The 26,303-nt window shown below is 27.8% G+C and overlaps 1 protein-coding gene and 1 long non-coding RNA gene across 2 annotated transcripts in view; one reads left to right on the forward strand and one right to left on the reverse strand.

Annotated features, from left to right (window-relative positions):
* Positions 1-19,267: 19,267 nt before the first annotated feature.
* On the reverse strand, positions 19,268-20,201 carry LOC126550336 (uncharacterized). The gene is made up of 2 exons (XR_007604402.1): positions 20,026-20,201; positions 19,268-19,911 (listed from the first exon to the last, which is right to left on the reverse strand). It is a non-coding gene; the product is annotated as an uncharacterized LOC126550336 (long non-coding RNA).
* Positions 20,202-22,120: 1,919 nt separating this feature from the next.
* Positions 22,121-26,303, forward strand: part of LOC114121136 (hypoxia-inducible factor 1-alpha-like) — a 45,612-nt gene continuing 41,429 nt past the window's right edge. The window contains exon 1 of the mRNA XM_027983310.2: positions 22,121-22,535. Coding sequence (XP_027839111.2) covers positions 22,504-22,535 — 32 coding nt within the window. The 5' untranslated portion in view covers positions 22,121-22,503. The remainder of the gene's footprint in view (positions 22,536-26,303) is intronic.

Consider the following 26,303-nt stretch of genomic DNA (forward strand, 5'->3'; position numbering starts at 1 on the left):
CTTACGTAAATAGGTCCATAATACGTTCGTATGTATCTATGTATTGTTCACAGAACACTAAAAGCATTTTTAAATTTCCCTAAAATTTTCGGGAGCAGAGCTTCAGTCCCTTAAACGATCATACTCCACTTATCATAGCCGTAAATATAGATTTCGATTTCAGGTAGGTACAGGTGTCCAGTACATTATTAAGATCAATCCATTTAATATTCTATTGTTCACGAATCGCAAATACAAATTTAAAATAAACAACGCATTTTTACCATAATATATTACTATATTATTATAGTTGAATAAGTTTAATAACAAAATATAATTTACAAAATCACTTAAATCAATTGATTTAAGAATTTAATATACATAAGAACAAGTATCTATAATATAACATTTCATAATAAAATATAATACACACAATTACTTAAATCAATTGATTTAAGAATTTACACAAATACAACTGTACAAGTATATAACATTTTATATATGCAATAAATTATGTGTTTGAACACTGTATAAACTATACAGTGTATTTTCTATATTACCGCAGCGCAACAGAAGACGCGACGCACGATTTTTTTTGCCCGCTTCCACAACAATGAGCGACGTTTGATTTTTACCGGACTAACCTCTGCAGGCTCTGTCTCAGTTGTACTACTACCCGTCAACGAGTCACGTGAAACTAGCATCATCGGAGCAATGCACTCGATTTCGGTAGTCTCATAAAACACTTTATCCGTATAATGGATCGCTATGTTCGGCATTGAACACCATAATTTTTTCGGCGGACGACCGGCGAAATCCCGGCCCTTCGCGTCCGATCCGCCCGAGCGGTCGTGGTTTGGTCCCGCAAAAACTTGCCGATCGGATGAGACGGACGGCGACCGGATCTCGACTTCCGCCGCGACAGCTGGTGGCACCATCACTGCCGCGTTTTCCAAAGCAATGTAATTCCGCGTTTGCGGTCCGGCACAATTTGCCAATTTAATCGGTTTCGGGCGATATGCAAGCGGTTCGGCGGAAACTTGCTGTACCTCAACGGCAGTCGGCGTTATATTTGGCATCGATCCGTATGGTCGTTTTATAGTTGTTACGTTTTCGCTAGCCGAGTCTTTTTTCGATTGTCCATTTTGCGGTTTCATTATAGGTGATTCGGTTATCGAGGACGAAGACTGCAGAGTCTTGTTCTCGTCGTTTTCGGATATAACTACGTTCTGCATCATGTTTATATATAAATATTACGTTATAAAGCTTTAAGCTTTCAAAAGTGAACAATATTATTAAATGTATACGTTTTGTAATACTTTAATACCGTGAAGAGTGAAGACTGAATTGATACTGTGAGATTTGTTACCGACAGTATATTATATTTATTTCAAAACTGTGCAGTTGCCAATAGCAACAATACAGATGTTTATATAGTTTTTGTAATGAAAATACATTTTTTTTTCAAACCATATGAACAATTAAAATTATTTTTAAATTTTATTTTATGTAAATACAGCACTTCTCAGAAAAGAATATATATATGTATTCAGGATGGATATAAATGATTAAAATGATATAATATTGTAATAATAATATGCTCAGATATTACGTACATTGTATAATTTGTTCAATAAAATAAATAACGGTCAAGTTATTGCACGCAGATAACCCTTATAAGTTAAAACCCAAACATGATGAAAGGAACGATTTACATTATATTTTGGTCTCGTGGGGACTAATGTGTGGTTGTAACAATGAGGGTCTGTCGCCAAGGACAAGACAATTTCTTTATAGATACGTCATAGGTACGTGAAGAACTTTGTTGGAGTCAGCTGCGACTCTGGCTGGTTTTTCCAGGTCGTTTCTTCTCGTCAGTGTATGAGCACCCGTCAAACTAACAAGTGCATGAGCATCCATCAAACCAAGATGTGCATGAGTACCAGCCAACTCTAACACTCCATATCCTGCGAGCGACAATTGGAACTTTTTCATTTTTACCATAATGTATCAGTTTTGAATGTATTTAAATTCGAGTGTCTAAAACCTTTTTTTAATCTTATTAAGTCATCACTTATCTGCGTAATCAAACACTGCTGCGATAAGGTCAGGCGCATGCGCAACATATTATAAACACATAAATTAATTTTTACAATTCAATTATCAATAGGTATTCGATTACTACTATGTACTTGGTGGTCATTCTCGAATTACGACCTCGAAAGCCCTCTGACGATCAGGTGGAAGGTAATAACACAAATGTAAATAATTTAATAATTATAATATCTGATAGGTGACTATATTCTACAACACTTATAAATGTAAGGGAGAGTCCCACTGATTCCGGCATTCATTCAAGGCTCGTGTCCCTTTGTGTTTTGGTGTTTTTCCCAAAATCATAATAATTACTAAGCGTAATATATATTATTACATTTTTACTTATTTTATTTCCTTTTATTTTTGCGTCATTACTATACTAAATATATTGAATTAAGCTTTGTCCATTTAATATAATGTATTTTTCGTGGTAAGTAGCATAAATTATCATTCAGCTTCAATTGATTTTGTTATTTCGGTCTGTTTGTATGGCTTTTGTTGGATAAAAATTACAATTTATTAATTTATCGTAACTCGGCGATCATTATTGTTACATGTTACATAATTTAATTTGTTGAATTTGCATGCCATTTTTATCTAGTCAATAAAATAACAAATAATATCAAACCATAAGCCAATCCTATATTTTGGATATTTTAGTTTTTCACTGTACCTACTGGCTGTGGGTGTATCATATTATTTATTTTCAATTCTCTTTGGAGCACCATTGACTACTAAACAAGAACAAACTTTTATATTTTCTGTACTTGCAACAGCACTCATAATATTACGCCGACTGCCACTCAGGATCAAATATATTATACTTGTTAACGGATTGTTGTTATATATGTAGTGTTTAGTGTTGTTATTAATGTGATTTAATTTGTTTAGACCTTACTTTGGAAAAACTAAAATGATCTAAGAACTAAGTCGATTTAAAACACAAAGTTAGGTAGAATAAGGCTCAAAACTGCTCTTAAAAAAAACTAATCATTTTTTTTTTTTAATAAATATCTTACACACATGGATAACTGTGAATTGTTAAAATTGTTTATAACGTAGATTAATCTTTTCAGAAATTGGTAATTAACGATTTTGTAAAATTCTAATTTTTTATGTGCCAGCTGGTGAATTTCGTTTACTCGAGTCCCTATATTCATTACCCACAGTGCTTATATACCGCAATAATATTACCTAAAATATCGCTTAATATAGATACTCTAAAAATGTGCAAAATTAAATTTCTAATAATTTAAGTTTTCTGAATCATTTAATAAATTGTAAGCTAACGCTGAAACTACTTATGCCGCAGGTATACAATTGTCAATTACTATAAAATCTTAACCTTGTTCATGACAATAATTGAATATTTATTATTTGTTTAATATATTACAAAGGAATTAGGAAATAGAAACAAAATTCAATAAAATAAAAATTATGAATTATGATTTATGAATCTTAACATAAACTTATTTAATTATTTTTGTCACCTTGACTGTAAAAGAATAAATAAAATATAAATACAATAAAAAAACAAGTTTAAAAGAATTGATTTTCAAATTTAATATTTATAGTTGCCTTTAATTATCAACTAACATTATGATATAATATCTTCTAAAAATCTTGACTCTTGAAGATAAATCTATGTGTTATGTGTATATAATGAATACGTATTGTACATTTGTACATGATATTCACGATTATATATTATAACTATATGCAATGGTCAATGAACATTAATAAATTGGATAAATAATTTAAGACATAATTTGAACTATAAAAATATAAAAGTCTATTATTAAAACTTAAATATATAGGAATATGTCATATGTATTTAAATTTTAAAATATTAGATAAATACAGATATCAAAAACTGTCTATTATTTTGGTCGGGAATAAGTTGTAGGTTTTGGTTAAGACCCGGTATATAATCGTTTTGATATTAATACCTTTTAAAATAATTATATCTTGTTTACTGATAACCAATAATATCACTTCAAGCATTATTAAAATAAAAGCGGTTTTCGGTTCTCAAATTATCAATTTTTTACTGGTTGAACACTAGCGGAAGTGTGGAACCACTGGAACCTACTAATTTTATTTATAAAAAGACTATACGCTACCCTCATGCATATTTTATCTCCGTCTGAAAAACATACAACCTTATACAATTTTCGTTCAGTAAAAACGATTGTTATAAAATACTGAAAAAATAAATTTAAGTCATGATTTTGTAAAATCGCCTACTCTTTTTGCTTATCGCTAAAGAAAATGTATGTACTGTAAAAAAATAAACATCTTTAAAGCAATATAAAAGTGCAAAGACTGTAGCAAAATATGTCACCGCAAGTGCCATAAGAAGTTTATAGAAATTGAGCTAAAACATCTAAAACATAAAGAAGAATTAGAACACTTGAAATCAACTATCGAAATAAATAATATAAATGAAATCGTTGCACAAAAAAGCGTGCATGAAATAGGAGAAAAAAAGAGATAAATTACAAAATAGAAAGAACAACAGAAGTCATTTCTGCCAACGTACTAAGAGCCAAACACCAGTTTATAATATGAGCGTAATAGAACATAAAATCATATTTATTATTTAATATTTACAAATAGAATAATTGTACAAATACAACGAACCATTTATTTAAATAAACATAAAAATCCCAAACCAAATCTTATGTTACTATAAATGTTAAATATTAACCTTTTATTAGATTAGAATCACTTTAAGTACCGGATAATTGAATCACTTTTATGAACATTCTTATCGTTTTTATGGTATTTAAAATTGAAATTGATTTTAGTTGTTATATTATAATAATTAGTATTGTATTCATACAACTTACACTATATATATATATATGGTTAGGTTTATATTACATTTTAAATAATTAAAAATTACGTATACATTATTTTGAATATGGATTTAAATTTGAAATTGCTCGCTATTATAAAAATGAAATAAATAGATTTTCAAGTACAATCGAGAATAGATAGTTTTCCTTTACTCTATTTTAGGTATATTTATTTTGTTATTATATTTGAAGTATTCGTATAAAACATATAAATTGATATTTTTACATATAAATATGACGGAATCATTAAAAAAAAAAAGTTTTGTGGAATCAACCGATTAATAGAATCAAAATGACCTGAACCAATGTTATCACATTAAGCGGAACTCACTGTATATTTGTGTATGTTAATGTAACTACAATAAGATAGAAGGGATCCCCTCCTAAAAATGATTAATTCTGCAGTACACACTTCTAATAAATGTGCGATACCTGACAATAATATTGCTTAAAGGATATACATTATGCACAAAATCGAATCAAATGGGGTAGCTCTGCGGGTCATGGAAATTTCACCCTGGAAGAAAACAAATATGTTTCGATAGTAAGCGCAGATATTAAATACGAAACAGGACTCGATCTTAATGCAAATTAACTAGAAAAGGTTATGAACGGAACGAAGTCAAATGAAGCGTTTCTGGGGAAGGGTAATTCCATGCCGGAAACCAAATTTAGTCTAACTCAATAATATTTGTGAGTGATGCTATTAAATTATTATAGATATTGTGGGACACATAAGTATAACTCATCACCGTTTTGTACGAATAATAGTGAGCGGTTCAACTGCAATTTTTTTCTCAAAAACAAAACATTCGTACCGTCATAGACTCATTATAGCTAACTATATATAACGTTTGACTTTAAAGGAAAGAACACCCACATGTGTTATCACTATTTTACAAAAATGTTATACCTAATAAATTTGCGATCACTCGAATTCAGTTTATGTTGTTAGCTTTAATATCAAAGTGAATTTATCCATTATCAAACTTAAAGGTAAAAATATTATCTATGACATCTCGTAGTATTTCAATAATATTATATAATCTCAAAGTGAGTTTAAAAAGTTGTAACCACAAACTATTGATATACTACCTACTAATGTAGCAGTTCGTGGTTGTAACATTTAATATTACATATTTACAATTCACTTTTAAACTATAAACTATAATATTAAAAAAATCATATTATATAAGAAACCGCATAGAAAATGTTTTTACTGAAAAGTTTGAGAATTGATAAAGTCACTTTAATATTAAAGCCTACAACATAGAATGGATTTTGCTGAACACAACTTTCGAAATATTTTTATTCTGTTATCTGTTCTAAGATAAAAATTTTCTTAGCCCATAATGGCTCCATTCAATACTGTATATACTGTATGTCTGTATATAACCTTTTCAAGTTCGGTTACAGTGAGATCGAGTTATGATACGCATTGAATATTTGCAATTGATATTGAAATATTATTATTCTGTTCCGAAGTGAAATTACTCAGGCAGTCTAGTCTAGAACCGCTTAATTCATTAAGTTGTGGTAGAAAACCAAAGTTTAACGAACCGTTTATGCTTTAAAAATTTAATATTTATGTTCAACGATTTTTCAAAATAATATATGAGATGCAAAATATAAATAAATTCGTTTAATTATCAGATAATTTACAGCAGTAAATATACATTAAAATAATGTAAAAAAAAACTTGATAAAATATGAAAATCTAATCAAACATGACCGCATCTGTAGTCATTGATTTTGGAGGTCATCATCTTTCTGTTGTTATTTTCTAAACTTAATGTATAAAACGGCACGATATATGGAATAAAATGAAATAAACTTAATTCCTTAAGTTGCATAATTTTTTTAAATTACTTAAAAACTTTAGAATTTAAACTTTTTTTTGTTATATTATTGAATTTGTTTTGAATTTTTCAACAAAAATATTTAAATTCTTCTGTTAAATGCTTATCGATTGTCCATTTAATTCGTATTTTATAATATTAAATGCCTATGGCCAGTGTATTTTTTTTTAATTTTTATTCTGTCAACAAATGCAAACAATATTTTTAATTAATTCTTGAACTTATTTTGATATTTTTTCAATTTATCAACATATTTCGTAGATTGTTTTTTATAAAATTTCTAGTCCTACTCATAAACATTTTGTGACATCACTACTGAGTTCAATGACAACTGCATGATAAAAATATTTTTAATTATCATTTATTATTGTTAAAAAAAAGGAAATGACTATTTTTGAAATTCCGTTTTACTCACACGATCTGTTATCATTAAGAAACTTTACGCACATACGTATAGATTATAGAACATAACGATAGTAGGTACATTATAATATATAATACATGTACCTGTAGGTAGGTACATTATAATATATAATACATGTACCTGCAGGTAGGTACATACCTACTGATATTATATAGGTTCCTAATAAACCTAACTAAACAAGAAAGATGTGTTGAAAAGTAAGTAGGTATAAACGTTCAGTCTAATATTTGATTTCCTCGTGGACTAGGAACCTAATTTAAATAAGCTTTTCAAACAAATTTAAAGTAATATCTATTTAAAATTTCTAATTTTTGCTAGCTAAAAATAATATACGAGAAAAGTATAGGTTATAACCTATTATAATAGATATATTACCTATAGTGTGTAAATACACAATATAAGTATAAAATATTTATTTATTTGATTTGATTACACGAAATAAAAACTAAAATTAAGAATCTAATTAGTGTTTGATTAAGCACAACGATAACTTGATTTGCTCTGCAGTTAGGTATTCTTATCGACTTGTAAATCTACTAATAAAATATAAGTACTATCGTTATTTATTAGTACAATATTTTATTTTAATGATTTTAATTAATAAAAAAATAACAGTATATATAATTAAATTTAGATTGTTGCAGCGTACATATAAGCATAAATTCATTATTTTTGTTCTACTGCGATTATTATAGTCTAAACGTTCAGAATAATACAGCTTATTGATATTACAGTATTATTGCCAATATACCTAAAGTATAAATACCATTTTTTTGTCTTTGGTATGATAGTTTTTAAGTAATATGAATTAATGTGACTCTAATTAGAATAAATTTAATCTCAAAATATCCAATAATATGAAAATGAGAACGTATCTCGTATTCTCGTCGCGTTTGTCCCAGATAATAATTTTCTTTAGAATTAATGATCTTGAAATATGATTTCTCACAAATTATAATATATAAATGGCGTTTTATATTATTTACTTTCGGTATAAACATAAAACAATTATTATACATAAACCGATAAACCATATTGTGTATATCGACATTAACAACTACTACCATAATAGACGCCCACTAGTACAATAGTAGGTATACCTATATATAGCTACTACTTGTCCACCGTATTTCAATCAAAATTATACAAAAAAACCTTTTGTTGACTTTACTACATCATAGTTATATTAATATTAAATATTGCATAATATTATACATCATATAACTTTTATAAACTACTATAAAATATAGTTGAATTAACGGTAATAGTATAGTGAAATTAATAATAAATTTATTATTTAGTAAAACTTACATAATATCCTTATGTCCATGATTATTATTATCTTGAATAATTTATTTATAATTTATACGATAATTTTCATTTGACTTATCGTGTAACAGATCCATTAAAATTATTTGAACAGTGAAAAAAAATATAGTTTATTTTATTAGTCAAAATACATATACGAAAATAGAAATAAAAGTACCTCCTAAGTACCTATACTTAAATAACTAGCATGAAAAAATGTACTTATTTAATTAATTATATTCTTTTTGATATGTTATAACATTAATGTACTTTTAAGATAAGCTCAAGTAATTCTAACCTTTGTGTTATTTATCATTATGCCTATACATTACATTTGTTAATGAACTTTCAAACTACAAGTTAAAACGCAATTACATATTTTATATACATTATAATTTCAAAATCCGAAACAGAAATGTGAAATAATAGTTTTCCAAAATACAGTCGATGCACAGATATCAAATACTAAAAATACATATACATGTATTTATTTTTGGGTTAGATAAGTTAGTGTCTGTGAACGGGTAAATAATAATGACAAAGATTAGCGCCTGTATAACGCACTCGCCATAATACCACATGTACGTCGGCAATGAGAATTAAAAAAAATTGGCAACATTTTCAAAGTAGGATATTTTATCGAAAATATGTCATGATATTCCATAACGGCAGATGTAATAAATATATAGTAGGTATATAATATTATGTACTCCGCTTATAGATTTGTAATTTAAAAAAAATCACACGTGTCAGGCATTGCATATATTATTACCTATATTTATATATATATATATACTTGTGTATTGCTATTATTCACTAATTAGGAAGTGTTGTTCGTGTACCTAAGTATATTTGATAATATAGACGGAGGTAAATGGAATAGGTACGTGCTTTATTATTCGATCGTATTTTACAGTCCATATACAGAGCTTAGTTAGTATATTATGTTATACATATTATTTATCTACCTGTTTATATTTTGCCAACGTAATTATATTATATTATTGTTTATTATTATTATAATAATATGATATTTGTACACTAGATTTGGACGACGCGGCTATATATATCTGTATAAATAAATATTTTGCACGGTCGTATTACGACTCTGCGGGTCCATATTAATGCGATGAGCGTATATCTCGTACACGTTTCGTTTTAAATCATCTCAAGGTAATTTTCTATCAGTTCGAAACGCGATCGCATTGCCAACTTTCAGCGTTCATTGGTACTTTCGTGGTGATTATATAATAGTAGGTACACAGAAATACAACCGGGGCCTGATTTTAAGAAATAAATATCTTATGTATTATTTACTTTAGGGTTATTTTTAATAAAAATTATCAGTAAAAATTAAAAATAGACAAAATTTATAAAAAACGTGTTTACATGATAGCCGACTATACCTACCGAATAGATAAAATGACAAAAAGTTGAATTCGTGATTCACGCAACGATTTTTTAATATTAATTACAATTAACATTTTTTCTTGTATTTTTTATAATTCGACAGTTATATTGTCTTTAAAGTTTAAACGTTAATATAAGTATAATATTCTATCATCATGATTGATTGTAATTATAATGACGAAGAGTCCGGTTATTCTTTTTATTCTTTTTTTTTTTTTTTTGTTCAATTCATACATAATTGAATAATATTTTATTTTATCTATGTTTAATTTTTTTCGGAAAATCACGCATTAAACGAATAGGCCCCATTTTTTTTTTTTTTTTTTATATATAATTTTGAATTGTTAATATTCAATGCCGCTTGTTATAATTTAGACTTTTAGAGTAAATTTTTTACTGTGTGGATTGGTTTTACAACAATATTTATATACCTAACTAAATGATCGTTTATAAAATCAAATTTAATTAATTAATTTTATAAATACACTTACAAAAAGGAACCTATTTCAGTAAAATACTATATTAAGTATTAACTAATAAAGTATAATATATTTCCTTAGACATCAAATATCAATTAGGTACCTACCGGAAGTCCGAAATGTATTAATTGTATAATTCGTTTGGAAACTGATGGGATAGCCGATAGACTATATATTATATTGATTGATTGAACTTTTGATCGATGATGTTGTTTTTTGATTTTCTCGATAATAATTTCCTCATTCGCTTATAGTTGCACTACCGACTACCACAAATAATTATAGACACAGATGAGGGATGCATCTATACAGTTGAATAATGCTTAATGCTTTTAACTTATAACTTATAAACATATTATACATACAACATAACATACATATAACATATATTATACATGATGTGGACATTTAGTCACAATATTACCTACCTATATACAGCTTGTTATGTTCATACATTTCTATATTGTCTGACTATAGTTAAATACTTAAATATAATTATGTATAGGACATACGCACTAAATATATTTCTATGAGAGATTACTGTACCTACCTACAACGTTTTTACGGTCTTGCATATTATTGAGCTTAATCAACTGTACATATTATTGAATAGTTAAAAAAAAACATGTAAGTATTTGTTTCTATAGGTATATACTTAATATTTTATTATAATTTATTTTGGAAATATAAGGAATTACTGTACATAGTTATTCGATATTCTCTACCGAGTATCGGATTGTTATTCTATACTATATAGAACCTATAGCTATTCTAAATGTTTAATCTAAATTGTAAACCATCGCGGTAGTGCGTGGACCAAAACTCTAGGACAATTTTATTAAGTGGGAGAAGGTTATTTGTTTACATCACTTGTATTAATACATATAACCGGTCAAATAAATTATATTTTCTCGTCTTTACTGAGTTCTGGGGTTCACTCTTCTCATTTGACTGTTCACAGGTCACAATTTGAACGAAGGTGTAGTTAAAATATCGATAATTGATGAGATTATTATGTATATATATATAAGAGCAATTCTTATATCAGAAAATAGTTATGAAGAAAAGTATTTATAATTATAACATTTAAAGACTTGAAGTCACTACATAATACTTTATTTTAAAAATGAAAAATATTAGGTAGGTATTGTTTATTATTGTCATTTGTTAAGTTTTTTTTTATTGGATGACAATTTATCAAAATATTTTTAATTAAGTTTTGAAATAGAATATTTTTTTTAAGAATTCCGTAATGTTATCAAATAACGCATTTAAAAGGGTATATAATTATTTATACCAATAACTAAATAAAGTTTTTATAGTGGAATTAGTGGATTAACATTTTGCAGGATCCCTATTTCTGTAGAGTCACCACCATGGTGGATACATCCACTCAGCTATTCAACAATTTTATAACACTTCTATAATACTATATTATATTATTAATGCAAGTTATAATTTATACTATGCAATATAAAATAATAAAATATGTATTTAATTTTGTTAGAACATGCTAAATATGCAATAAAAATAAAATGAAATGCAGTATACAATAATTTCCAAGCTAACAAAGAGAATAGTACAGGCGTGCCCAACCCACGGCTCGCGAGAGTATTCCAAACGGCCCGTGACCATTTTATAAAAATCAGAAATTCGTATAGGTGAAAAAAATACAAATAATAGTTTAAAAATAATTTTAAATTTATTTATTTTTACTTAATTTAATAGGTAGGTAATCATTGAAGAATTAAAAAATAATATACAATTTTTAATTTTAATTATTAAAATTGAATATAGAAAAATGTACAATAAAATGTTCATTTTATCAAAATGATCGCATGATAAAAAACCATGATATATAAACGGTCCGCAGTATAAATATAAATTTTGAACGTGGCCCGCAAATTGAAAAAGGTTGGGCATGTTTGGAATAGTAGGTATAACATATTTTTAAAATAAATAAATTAAAGTTATTTCTAATTTACTTATTCTTTATTATTTTAATTATTCTTACTTCTAAATAAACTTAAAATGTTAAATACATTTGTTTTTAAGACAAAATTTAACGAAATTTAATTTATATAGGAGCGCCGTATATAATATGATAGGTACGACATTTGACCTTTTATAAACATTTCTTTTGGTTAAATAAACCATAAAAATCATATTTTTTATATTTATAGATAAAATATGCAATACTAATATACCTATACTATAGTATATATACATACGAGTATATAACATGATACGCTGTACTTGAAGTATGCAAAATAAAATCAGTAGATAAGTGGGTACCACTCTGCTGTACATTAGATGTCGAGTAGGTCACTATTAGAGTGTGTTAAATTTGAATTAAATTATGTATCATTGTATATGACAAAATATTTTAAACGGAAACTATCTATGTCAGCCTTTAAAACTAAGTGTAAGTATTTCATGATATGGTTTTTTTTTGTGTAGTTATTAAAATTTAAAGTCATTAGTTATTAATTAAAATAATTAATAGTTTTCTATGAATAACAATAAAATGAGTAAATGTCTGATTATATATATTTATAAAAAATCAATTATGATAAAATCGGTGACATAAAGTTTAAAGTATTAAAATAAATTATACACCTGCAAGTGCTAAACGTTATAGGTACATAGGTATTGTGTTAAACGGTATATGTCTAAGTATAATTGTTTTTAATATTCTTATGCTTCAAAAAATGTTTGATATTTCGAAAAATAATTATTTTAATAATAATATTGCAAGATTTGCACGTATAAATATTCCAGTTTTTCTTTAATTTTTTGTTTGTTTTTTCAAATTATCAAAAAAAGTACTGGGAGATTAGGTTTTAATTTTGACCTTTAAAGTATAAACTAGATTCAATTTTCTATCTAAAAGCATCTTCAAAGTTGAAAATTAAAGCATTTTATCGACTACATCACATTGAGTACACAGATACAAAAAAAAATCTCTGTAAAATCAATTAAAAAAAAAATAGATCATTTGTGTTGCCCGTGTACATAACTAACCAAATTTGTAAAACCACACTGCAAAAAAACAAATACCAATATATATTCATATAAATCGTAGTCCTATAGGGCCTTATACCTTTATAACTAGACTTGTTTAAAATTCAAATTTTATTAGTTACAATTATCTTACAATAAGTATATTCTACTTTGTGTTTAGGAATATAGAATTAAATAAATGAAAACCGTTATTCAATAATAATGTAAAAGACATAAAAAAATTATGACGATATAATATAAAATATGATAATAATACTTAATTTACTTTTAACTAGTTTTAAATAATTCTTGTTACTTCATATCAAGTAAAAAATCGATTGCAAAAAACTAATAGGTATAATATAGGTACCTATATACTTTTTGAAATGATTAGTGTTTATTGTAAAAAAAAACCCAGTTTATACCTTCAGCTACGAAAATTTTATTTGAAACATAACAAAAAACTGTCATAAATTATGTAGAACATCATGCCGTATCGAATATTCGAATTAGTACCTATTTAGCAGATTAAAATTGTATAAAATACGAACATGTAAATATGCTATAGTGCTACACGCTGTTCATGTTTTAATTTTGGCAAAATGTAATAAAATAACATGGTATCACGATAATCTAAATTATCTGACAATAGCCCAAGTAGAAGTAGTATTTTATATCTAACATCAACAATTTTTATTCATTGATTATATTTTTCAAATAGTTAGTAGGTACCTATATTGTCGTTGTAATATTAAATGTAGGTATTTCATATTCATTTTATTATATTTATACAAAGTTTAGACACAGAGTACCTACAATGTTCATAATGTATTACTAATTAGTAATATTATACTTTCATAATTCTCAATTCAATATTTTAATCATGTATAATTTACAATATCTATTAATAAAATTTAAATGGTTATGTACCTGTTGCAAATGTTCACATTCGATGGCGGCTGTCAAGTGTCCAAGTGTCGTTTTCAACGCCATCATCATATAGGTGCTAAAATGTAGCAGCTAAATGACCGAAAATGAAAACAAACTTCTATAGTTTAAAAGATTTAATTTATCATGATAATATATATTATTATACGTTTCTAAGTTTCTGTGACATATTTATTTTATAACTAATGCTAGGTGTATTATTTAGATACAAAAACTTAATTCATCTATTTATATATTATATTAAATGAAATTCTGTTCATTGGTAAGTACATAACTTGAAAAATAATTGAAAACCAATTGAGTTCATACATTTTTTATGTTCGTAAAAGTCTAAATAAGGTTTACGCAGAAAAAAAAATTGGAAAAGTTGTCTAGAAAATGAATAAATACCGGAAAAACTGAGTCTTTTTTTCGATGGAATTTTAGTATGAACTCGCGACCATATACATGTGCCGTGTATTTGCTGAAGTTTGGCATACACCAGACTATAGAGTATACTATAGATAACAAAAATAAACTGAACTACTCTCAAAGTCTCAAAACAATGTTCGTCAAAAATGTTTTAATATAATATGATAGTCAATAGCTTTTTCAGAGTGGAAGTGTGGAACCCTTAATGTTTTTTTCTATATTATAAAAGAGTATAAAAGACATGCAAATATGATGAACAAATACATTGTGCCATTTTCCAACATTTACTCTGTCACCTTGATGTGTACCGGCACAGGTAATATAGGTATATTAGCTTATTATACATAATATAATTAATGAGGTTTCATGTTATTAAAGGTTACAAGTTTACCAATACTACACAATTAAAATAATTACATTTATTATAACTATACGACAAATTGCAATACCTATACTGACCAGTATATATAAAATAAGAAGTATGTAATAAGTTATACACAAACATTAGGTACCTACGATCTACCCACTGTAATGATGGTAAAAGTGTTAAAATATTTTTCGCTTGATATTATCAACTACCATGTTTATAGTTGTAAGTTTATATTATAATTATGCACTTAATTTAATATTTATTATTTATAGAGCTGTAATTTTCTCAGAAGTGTTTAACAACACGTTTAACTTATTTTCATATTAAATATTAAATATCCGAGTTTACTTCATGCACTTTAGTCTTTAGTTTAATATTTAATACCCCTACTTATTTCCGTATAATTCGTAAAAGACAAAGTTAATAAAAATTATTGTAGTATATTAAACAAAAATTAAGTATCAAAAACTCGAATATATTGGAATTTGGAGTATATATTATATATTTTTTTAGTATATAACATGTTTACGTGTAATATTTAGCTAACAAATTAAGTTACTTAGTATTTTAATAATACCGATACTCAATAATACATACTACCTTCTTATAAGTTATAATACTAATATAGGTGGGTAGCATTGAGAAGCACATTAAATAACTATTAAAATGTATGATATTATACTATGTGTATTGTGTATAAATTATTTAATACAATAAATTATGTAACATTAAGTAGTCTTATAGGTTGTTATAGAGTATAGATAATAATAATTAAAAATAAATATATTAGGAGTGCTTTATTATTTGTTGGTATAAAAATTTCTTAATATTATTATTTATTTATAACGTCAATTACTAATTAGTAATTAGGCACCCAACGTTTAATGTGTTCGTAGTGTTCGTACAACCAAACATATTATAAAACATTAATTATACGGATCTATCAAGACCAAAAATATCTTTAAAGTAGGTTATAAATTTATTATAATATTTTACATTATTACCTACATCCAGGTATACATCGTGTTTATTGAAAATCAATTAATTTAAATAATCGAAATAATAGAATTCCCATTATATATTTGTGTATAATGAATCATATGAAGCGGAACACTCTGTAGGTATAATTCATAATTATGCATGTTGTTATTCACAAATTGTTATAACAAAGGTCATACTGTGTAGTACTGTTGTGTGTATAGAACAGACACTGCTTAGTGCATACTAACACATCGACATAATATCACGTATATGGTATAACGTATTCAATATACAATATAAAGATTTTAAAAATAGAGAATAGCAACAAATATGTGTACCTACCGTGGCAGTAATTCAGTACATTCGACTGGATAATATACTAATATGTACCTAAAGTCTACACAAGTGTACTTACTGGTGTATAATAATTGTATGAATACGTAAATTACATTTGTGTAAACAGTTTGATCAACTCTTAATTCTTATAAATTTGTAGTTTAAAAGATAATCCTATTATATTATAGTCTATTTAGGCACTTCACAATTATTAATGTTAAAAAAAAAATAAATATACATGCGTCATACAATATAGTGATATAGGTACATTCGATCTGATCAAGATAAAAACGTTTATCTGCAGAGCAATTATTTATTTTATAAGTTATAATAATACCTAATCAATAATTATAACTAACATTTTGAGAATAATTAATGAGGTTCGTGCATCACATCACGTGAATTGTGTGTAGGTTATAAAGTTATAAGTATAAATAAATACATGTCTGTTTAACCTAAATATTATATAGTATACAAACCTATAATATAGGTATTAGAAATATTTAGGACTTAGGTATAATATAATAATATGTAGGTAGGTAAATTATATTTAGGCGTAACTATAGTCAGGGATGGGCGGGGGCTGAGTGTGCCTACTGTATAGCATCCTACTCAAATATTTTGTTGGCACCTCAAAGTAACTTCATTGTGTAGCAACTTAAACATGTGTATTTATTTTTATTTAATTATACGATGAATATAAATTAACTACGGACTAGCATAATAATATTACAAGAACAACTCTCAACTTAGGTATATTATTGATGAATAGGGCTGGGATTTTGATGCAGTCATCTTTTTTTTCTGGTGTTTTGAAACGTTGCTCCGTAAGTATAAAATGTGATTTGGCCGATACTGATTATTTTAAAGTAATCTTTTTTTTTTGCATTTTATGACGATTTTAGTGCATTTTCTTAGTTTTTAGAGCATTTTTTACAATTTCGTTTATAAAACGAATGAAAATTGTTTATGATTAACAAGAGACTTTCTGCAAACTGCCGACGGTACGAATAATAAATTATATAACACAAGTTATCGTCGATAACAATTGTATCATAGCTAGTTCTCAATAAATATTACTGAATTGAGTGAATTAGTAACCAATTAGTACGTCCAGAACTAAACAAGTAACAAATGCTATAGTAGTATAGTAACAATAATTATAGAAATAAAAAATAATAAGTTGGTATGTTATATTTTTTTTCCAATTTGTATAGTATATTTTTTGAGTTTTAAAGTCATTTTGGCATTTTTTAAGGCCATTTTTGAGATTTTTTAGGGCATTAAAATCCCAGCCCTGTTGATAAATATTAAAAAAGGTTTAGTTAATAAATTAAAAAATAAAATCTGAAGGTATATTACTTGCACCTAACTGAAGACAGAAGCGAATTGATTTAATATAGATAGTTATATGTTATTAATTTTTATTCATATTATTTATTCGTAATAGCTTAGTATAATTTTAGCTTCCCCCAAATTTAAAGTTAAATAGTTTAGTTGCGATTATCTATATACTATTTAGCGGAAATTGATAGTTAAATTAAATTCAATAGGAAAGAATTATTATTTAATACCTACCATGCATCTGATAAGAAGTTTTTAAAAATTGTTCGGTCCATATAATATTTCACAATAATCGTCATAGTTTACTAGTTATTCTACTCGCAGCATTACTCACTATAATATTTAGATAGTTATGCGCGGAAATAAAAAAATGTCAATGTATGATGTATTGTGTATGTACTTCATATTATGTTTATTGTACTCGTACATTAAAATATTAAATAGTACCTATATGGACAATTTTTGTTTCAATTGATTCAATTTAACAATGGCTTCAGCGTATGACTACCAATTGTGGAACGGCTCTTAGATATGGAGTTTTTGGAGGGGGTTAGGTAATCCTAAAATACACATTTTTTGATGATTTTTAAAATTGTTAGCACTATCATTTGTGTGCTTGCACAATACAACTTGCATTTTTTAAACAGCTACATGTGATTAGTGATTTTAAATCAAATTTGATTGCATTATACAATAAGGTTAAGATATGCGAAATCATATAGGATGATCATTGAAATTCATCAACAAATATATATAGGTATTTTAGTGTTTCCCAGTTTCTTCCTAAAATATTAATTTCAAAAGTAAACACATTATACCTACCTACATATTATTATTCTAACATACTTATGTGTAGATTTTATGAAACTGCACGGAAAAAAATAATTAGTTGGTTTAACTAAAAATATATGTACACTAGCCATAAAATGTAGTTCCGTATGGCATAGCCCAACATTTAGTTGCAAGTACCAAACGGTTATAGTTGCAAGATTAATAGTTAATTTGACTACAATTTATAGTTGCTAATTTTTTTAACAATATTATTTAGTCAAGTCAACTATTAATCTATTGTAAATATATAGTTGATACAACCAAAAGATATATTAGTCTTACTATAGCATCAGTCAAATTAACCAAGTCAATTTTCTGAAACAACTAAACAATGCAGTTGACAATTTCTCTAACTAAATATTTAGTTAAACCAACTATTGTTATTTTTGACATTTATAGTAAATATAACTAAACCTTTTATAGTCATTACTATAATTTTAGTTAATTTACTAGTCATTTTTGTTTGAAATTGCTAAAAAATATAGTAGATTTTTCCAAGTCAATTAGCTAGTTTAATTTAAACTACCTACTAATATTTTTGGGGTGATCAAGAAGTAGGAAAAAGAAAGTACAAGGACCTGTAAATATAAACAACATAAATTTCAAAAAAAAAAAAAACAGATTCATTAAGAATAATAAAATATTTATTAATAAAGAAATGTTTTTTTATACATAGTAGATAGTAGATACATAAAATTTTTGTATTACATATGTTTATGAAGATATATAAGATAAACCATTTGATAAGACACAATGAACAGTGGGATGTACACAGTCTAATTGTTCAACTGAACAACAAATTAATTTTTCAGTTAATTGCACATTATATGCTTGGAAATGCTCATCAAAATATTTATTCTCATAAATCTTACAAATAAAAAATGGTATATTATTGGTTTGAATAAATATAGATAAAATTAGTCCAAAAATTGGTAAAATATTTGGATTATCACTGAAGTTAATAAGAACAGACATATTATTGCTATTGTAAGTGGTTCCTTTAAAATCAACCCATGAAACAAATATTGCATTTTCTAAAAATTCAAAAGGAGAACATAAAAATTCAACTTTACTATACTCGTGCCTTGTAGTTTCCGAAAGAGTTATTTGACGACCAAACTGCATATCAATAATATTATTATTTGATGACAAAACTCTGTATGCCAAACTAAGTTGATGTTTCAATGCTAAAGTATAAGGAGAGTTCTTACGAGATGTAATTGATTTAGCAGTTTCCTTAAGCTGTTTATGTTTTGATTGAAATATTTACCTATAATAAAAATGTGTTTTAAGTTATATTATGCTGTCCATATTATAGTATAAGCCCTGACTATATTATTTATAATTAATAACAAAATAAGCATAAAAAAAAATATTAACTTACCTTTAAATTTTTCAATCATATCTTCAAATCCCCATTCGGATAAAATATTTTTAGTGAAGTCGTCCATTGAAATTTAAAGCAATACAATTTTACGAGTAACAATGTTTAACGGTTACGGATTAACGTCGGCAGACGGCTTGTGACTAGTTGTTGTGACGGGACTCGAAGGGACTACGGTAGACACTAGACAGACTGGCGACTGCGAAAGGCGCGAGCAGGTATCCAGGGATTAAACAAAATTAACTAAACGTATAGTACAGCGGTTCCCAACCCATGGGCCGCGGCCCACAAGTGGGCCGCGAGCAGCACGGTACTAGGCCGTGAACAATATAATATTATTATATATTTTTGTTTCATACTTATAATATTTCTGGTTATAATAATATTCGATCAATATTAATTACAGTGTAAAATAAGTGTACGGTATCGTCGGTATCGAACGTTTGAGGTTTGAATATAGTTTTATCTCATATAATATATACTATATTTTATAATTATAATACGTATATAGGTGTGGTATTATAGTGGGCCTCAAAGATATTTTTACAAAATTGGTGGTCCGCACAACTAGAAAGGTTGGGAACCGCTGGTATAGTAGATCCAACTAAACAATCTAGTGAAACTCTTAAATAACCACACCATTTTAGTTACTTCAACTAACTTTATCAGTAGAATAATTATATTTTTTAACTATAAAATTCTAGTTCAGTTTACTATACCATTTAAGTAAATCTAACTAAAAATTAATTACTTCAACTAAATTTCTGCCAACTAAAAATATTTAGTTTATATTTTTTTCCGTGTGCTTGTATTCATTATGATTTATGTTCATAGTATAACATAACAGTATAATAGGTACCGTGTAAACTTACTATAATATACATACTTATAATAAATTCAAGTTAGAATCGAATGACAGTATGTCACCATCATGAATTAAGATATAATTATTTTAATTCATGGTCACCACTAATCAATATCGTAAACATATAGGCATAATACTTACGTCGCCCAGTCAGCCGTTTTTAGCGGATGATATTATTTTCTTTGTTATTAATTGTATGTACGAAACTACGAAATTGTTCTTTATGGCTTTATGTAGTTGTCGGGCCAAAAAAAAAAACTAGAACGAGCTCGTCAAAAATTGGAATATAAATAAATAGACGCGGGTCGCACGACTCTTCAAGAGGGCATAGTTTCACGGCGACCGTGATTATTACGTTACTGGCAACACTGGACCGAAATGTCTTTCGTTACTCCGCGGTTATCAGTTGTAGTTGTAGAAGACGGTCGACCGCTGACAGGTAGTTTAGTGGACGACAGGCAACACCACTGTCGTAGACAGTAAAGTTGTAGCATAGATTGATAGATTAAACGTGTTTAATCTATGGTCGTAGATGGAAGTCGTGGGCATGCGAGTACGCTAGGTATGTGACGATTACGATAACGGGAGATGAGAGTGCGACAATAAGGTACGAAAAAAACTCGTCATAGGTACTCCTGAGATCGAGTTCAACACCACCACCACAACAAAAACAATAAATAACAACATAAGACAGTCGTGACGTAGACTGCCACGTAATCATCATAATGGCCAATAATTTGAAACTTTTTTTTTGTTTTGTTTTTATCGAAAACCCGCGATTACAGACCACAACCACGATCTATTCTCTACGACCGATCGGTGCACATCGCACAGATCGTAGAAGATCGTTGATAATACCTGAGCGAATTTCGTAAATATGATTATAACAGTCGTTTTCGCGAGAATAAAAAACGCGGTCCGCCCCTTCACCGCTTCGCGCACACCAGCCGACTATTATGATGTCGTCTCGCCCGACGAACGGGTAACGCGGTAGGTAGGCAATCGTATCGTCAAAGATAATAAAAAAATAAAAAAATCGATCAAAATCGACCAACGCGCTCTAAGCACGCCTCGGGCGGCCCGCAACCGGTTTCCATTTAACTGCAATTAAAATTTAAAAAGTCCGAGCCCGACCGCTCCGATCAAACCGCGACCGTGTCTATGACCGTTGCCCGCGCAGGAAGGGGGAAGGGTGACCGAAACTTTTACCGTCGTCGCGCGGGCCGGTCGCCGCCCGCCGTCAGTGCTCTCGCGATTGCCGTACGTTTGCGTCCGTAGTCTGTCGCGCTCGCGCGCGAGTCCCGACGAAATCGTTCTCGCCATAGGTATATCCGCACGCTCGGCGTGTCGGACGATATCAACGTTTTTTAGAATATTATAATATTATTATTATTATCGTCGTCGTTATTGAATATTATTATTATTATTATTACACACTGCAATAATTAATTACTGTTGTTTGTGCCGCCGTCCGATCGCGTCACAATATTTCCACCGCGTTTCGAGACGCGTAGTCTCGTGAAAGTTTGTCCTGTCGTCGGCCGACGACGGCCACCGAACAAAGTAGTGGCGCTTCGCGCACGGCCTACTGTCGCGAGCCCGCCGCCGTTGAAATGGAAAACAAAAAACCCAAAGAGAAGCGAAGGTAAAACGCAAACCGTGATAAAACAATAATAAAATAAATCATAACGTAACCGCTCAGTGGCCCGAGGGCTCGCGTGTGCGACCAACGAGGTCACGGCCCGGTGATCGTAGTTATAGGTATCTCATAATATTATTATCATCGATGTATCGTTTCGTCTCATTCATGGATTGAGTAACGTTGTCCTCATTTACTGTGCATTCGCTTCCGATGGGTGCTCGGTTCGTGAAATGATTTAGGATCTATAATAGATTGATGTTATATTTATATGTGAACGCACTTGTGCACTATTCGCTTTAAATCAACAAGCATCAGCCATACCCTATCTGTGTTGGTGGTCAATCGATATGAATTGTCAATTGTCATGGTCTTCAAAGTCCATGTTATTGTTGTTGTTATTGTTATTTTTATTATCACCTAAATTGTAAATGATAACATGTTAATACCACTTCGAGATTACTTTACTTTAATCTTTTGAGTATACCTATTATTATTAAAGTGTTAAATGTTTTAAACGCAGATCCATATTAACCAGTTGTAATGTTGAGCTGCTCAGAGGTTAAATACCTACTCGAACACATTAGGATTGGAAAACGAAACGAGTTTTTGGTGTTCTTCAACTGTCATACATTTTAAGATTTATTTTTCTTGTATAGTGTTCTATAATCATTTTTTAGTTAGACTGTTTTGGGAAATTTTGTAAACTGTCCATTGTCTCTAGCCCGAATAAGATTATCAATCTTTACAATTAGCCCATTTTTTTATATTGATAGCAATTTGTTGGTCCATAAAGGCATAAAGTTATCTGTCACCAGGATAATGAACTATGCCAATAACATTGTTCAAACATAGGTACAAATGCTTTTTTTTTTAATATCAGTTAGGTTGAACAAGTTTTTTTTGTCTGATTAGTAATTTCTATTGTCTGTAAAAATAATGATAAAGAAATAATATGACTGAGAAGTATTTATTCTAGTATAGTTGGAGCCAATCGAGTTGCATATTATCATAGTTTGAAAACTACATTGAAGTACCTACTTTGAACAGTTAGAAACTTGTAGATAAAATGACAATTTATTAAATATCATTCCTATTTTAATGTGTTTAACCAAACTATTGTGTTGTATTAAGAACATTATGCTTGAGTGGATTTTAATTGTATAGGAAAATTATATCACTTATAGATTAAAATGTTAGAATGTAATTTGCTTATTTGCAACATTATTCTCGTTTAACTATTTATGTAAAACTATTTTTGTCTAATCAACTAAAAACATTTGCCTGGAGGTAAATAAGTATTTTAAATAATATACATACTGTCAGAAAACAATTTAAATGAGTAAATACCATTGCATATGATAATTAATAAAATAATTAGGCTAATAGGCATAGTGGTTTAAGAGTTGGATAATGTTTTTCATTGTATAACATAAGACACCTATTATATATATACTACCTACTTATATTGAGTATTTGGATACATTTTTTACATTGGTTATACCTAGGGAAAGAGTTCCATTTTAATAAGGAAAGGAGTGATTGTTTGGGCGATTGATTATGGTTTTAACCATAGAGTATACATAACTATAAATTACAAAAAAACAGTACTTAAATACTATTGGTAACTTAAATATGTCCTATAAATAATCTAGGACGCTATAAATTTTAAATAACATTTTTAGAATTGAGACAAAAATAATATAATAAAATAATTAGGCTACGACTTCAATCTAGTTCATTTCTAATTTGTTCAAAATGAGCAGTGATTATTTGATTAACAAAGAAAAATAATAATATAGACTTAGAAAGGCTGTTATATATTTAGCAATTTATTAAATCAGCTTTTATAAACTTGAGAGGATACTACCCTCTCATGTACTATATCTGTGTTACAAACATATTATAACATAACAAATTGTGTGTTGTTAGATTTAATATGAGAGTAAATTGACCAATATCAAATTTTAGGATAAGAACATTATTAATCTGTGTGTAAGTGTTGGCTTTTGGCTTTTATTAATATTTTTACTTTTAAGCTAGAAATGAGCATGTCTTAAAAAATTGTCTAAATAATCTTTAGTATGTTTTGAATGTTCTATTTTTATTTGATTCCCTAACACAATTTTTCATTTTACATTTTGTAGTATAAATGATCTAGTTATGTTCAAGTAAATCAATGTTAAGCATAGTTTAATTGGCATCCATACCTAGTCCATAGTATTTGCTAGGTATTTGAATAAATAATTTTTTTGACACAGGTTTGTCTGTCAAATACTCGATCAAAAATAATGATACTTATATGAAGTATTTTGTGATACCTAAAGAACCTTTCGTTCACCTTAAAATGTTCAAAATGGTAGTTATGTATTATATTTCTGAAAGTGACTTAATATGTAGGTTTGAGTAAGTAGGTACCTAAATAAAATATATTTGGATTCTTGATATAGAATAGTAAAGAATATATATAATATCCCGTATAATATATTGATATGACCCAGTTAAACAATCTATTTATTATAATGATTAAGTTCATACAATTGTAATTATTTCTAATATTTCTTAAAAAATAGTCACCGTAATTTATAATTTTGTACCTATATTAATAAGATCCATGCTATATTTCCTTCTTTAAGTTTATATCTACTGCCTTTTGAATAGGTTTAATAAATATAGTGTGTGCCATTGCCTATAGGTATTGCATATAAATTGTTTAGATTAGTAAATAGAAATATCCAATAATGTCATTTAGTTAGGTAGTCCATTTGTGCAGTAACATATGCACATAACCTCAGTATTTTAAATTTATCATTAAGTTCATTTTATTTATTGCAATATATAAATATACTAGTAGGTATGAATGTATGAGTTTATTATTTAGTTTAATTACCTAATAGTCTTACTGAATTAATTTAAAAAAAGGTACTTGTACGTTATTGTGGCTACCACATATTATGGGTTATAGCGACGCCGTGTCCCACTTTAATCTTGCATTTTGTAAATGAATTCTATTTCTAATTCTATTAGGGAGAATTAGGGGTCAGAGTTGCTACTCGCTCGCTGTGCTCGCTCGGACATTCAAAATAAAAATATCCCTCGATTTGCAATGCAACACCTAAGGTAGGTCACAGGGTTAAACAACATGTCCATAGCCTATAATTTTGCCAACAACTTTATCAATAAATACATTGACATTAGCTTTGGGTTGTTTTGTATTATAATAAACATATTAAAAAGACTTGCATTGCACGCCATGCGTTCAACATCGAGGTAGTCGTGATATCCAATAACGCACAATTACCAAAAAAATTTTAATTTTTCTCATGATAAACTGATTTAAAAATTTTATAAATAAAAAAAATACTTTTTCAAATCAATATTATAAGTATAAATATGCACATAATAGTATAATAGGTAGGTGGTAGGTACCTACTTTGTTTTATTAAAATAGGTACATAAATGTTTTGAAATGTCATACAATTACCACATCCCATGTAAAAAGTTTAGTCCATGTTCAGAATTTTCATTTTATTCATCAGATTAACTAATAAATTAATTTGTTTATTTTTCAAAATAAAATTATATTGTTTAGGTATTTTTCTAATCATTAATTACCATACTATAAAGCTGTTAAATGTTTAGACTATTTGGTGTGTTATGAAACATGATAATCACATGATTTATTCAGAATATGGTGGTAGTAAAATAGTATCTTTAATATTTTTCTCGATGTTTTCTTAAGTTAAAACTAAATCATTTTTTAGTTTAATAAGT

This window comes from Aphis gossypii, chromosome 2 (genome assembly GCF_020184175.1).
Source record: "Aphis gossypii isolate Hap1 chromosome 2, ASM2018417v2, whole genome shotgun sequence".
Classification (NCBI taxonomy): Eukaryota; Metazoa; Arthropoda; class Insecta; order Hemiptera; family Aphididae; genus Aphis; species Aphis gossypii.